General features: G+C 35.1%; 1 protein-coding gene across 1 annotated transcript in view; it reads right to left on the bottom strand.

The window, feature by feature from the left end:
• The window catches only part of LOC119592950 (muscle calcium channel subunit alpha-1-like), a gene marked incomplete at its 5' end in the record, with an annotated part of 130,968 nt that overhangs the window by 96,793 nt on the left and 33,164 nt on the right, over positions 1-1,011 (bottom strand). The window contains 1 exon segment of the mRNA XM_037941842.1: positions 253-346. Coding sequence (XP_037797770.1) covers positions 253-346 — 94 coding nt within the window.

The raw sequence follows: 1,011 nt of genomic DNA, 5'->3' as shown, positions 1-1,011 counted from the left end.
CTACCATTCCACCTACTTCTAAATGCAAACTATTATAGTAAATGGCCAATAAATTAGGTGAACTGCCATATAGACATGGGATGCTTGTTATGTGGATGCTTTATGTTTCATATCAACTAAATCAACTTTTTCTGACCAACATTTAATCTTTAAAGAAGCGTAAATATAAAATAAATTGAACAAAAGGAAAGGAAAAATATATACATTAATAAAGGCAACAAGTTCTATACTTTGAAACTTCCTTTGACTTACCGATCAAAACCCTTCTTCTTTTTTTGCCACCAAGAAGGCTGTTGGTTTTCATCATTTTCTTCACCCTTATCTATGTCAGCTTCTACAGTTTTGGCTGTAAAGAAAATGAAAAATGAGTTGACAGCATCACAATAACAGTTAAGCAAAAATAATGTCCTCTTTATGCCTGAAACCAGAAACTGGTCATGGTGATGGTTCCTTATATGTGTAACTTTCCTCTACTTAGCTATAATGTACAATGGGAATCTAAATAAAATCACAAAATATTTGGGATATATGCACATAATGAAATGGGAAACTTATACAGGTTTAATAGTATCTACAAAACACTGACCTACATGTGTTGATAGTTTGCCTATTGATATTCCATTGTATAACATAATGTGAAATCCATTGCAACATGAAAGTAGCTTTGACAGCTCACTGGGTAAAACAGAAACAAAGAGTGCTACTGCAGACAAAGTGATGGAAACTGATAAACAAGAAGAAACACCTGAGGGTGTGGAAGAACACATGCAAGATAAACACATAAGTCTTGCAGGGAAGAAGGTGTGGGTACAGTAACAGCTGAAGATGAAACAGCGGTGGCTGGCGTGGTTCTTGACAAACACTGGCATCTTTAACTCAGAGGTGGTGCAACAAACATATTCAATTCGATTTTAAGCTTGAGTGTTTCAGAGATGTAGAGGATTCATGCAACCAATTATTTTAGTGGAGACAAGACAATGATGACTAGTAATGGAGGTACGAACATAAGAT

This window comes from Penaeus monodon, chromosome 31, assembly GCF_015228065.2.
Source record: "Penaeus monodon isolate SGIC_2016 chromosome 31, NSTDA_Pmon_1, whole genome shotgun sequence".
Lineage (NCBI taxonomy): Eukaryota > Metazoa > Arthropoda > Malacostraca > Decapoda > Penaeidae > Penaeus > Penaeus monodon.
This window is presented reverse-complemented; position numbering and strand designations above follow the sequence as displayed.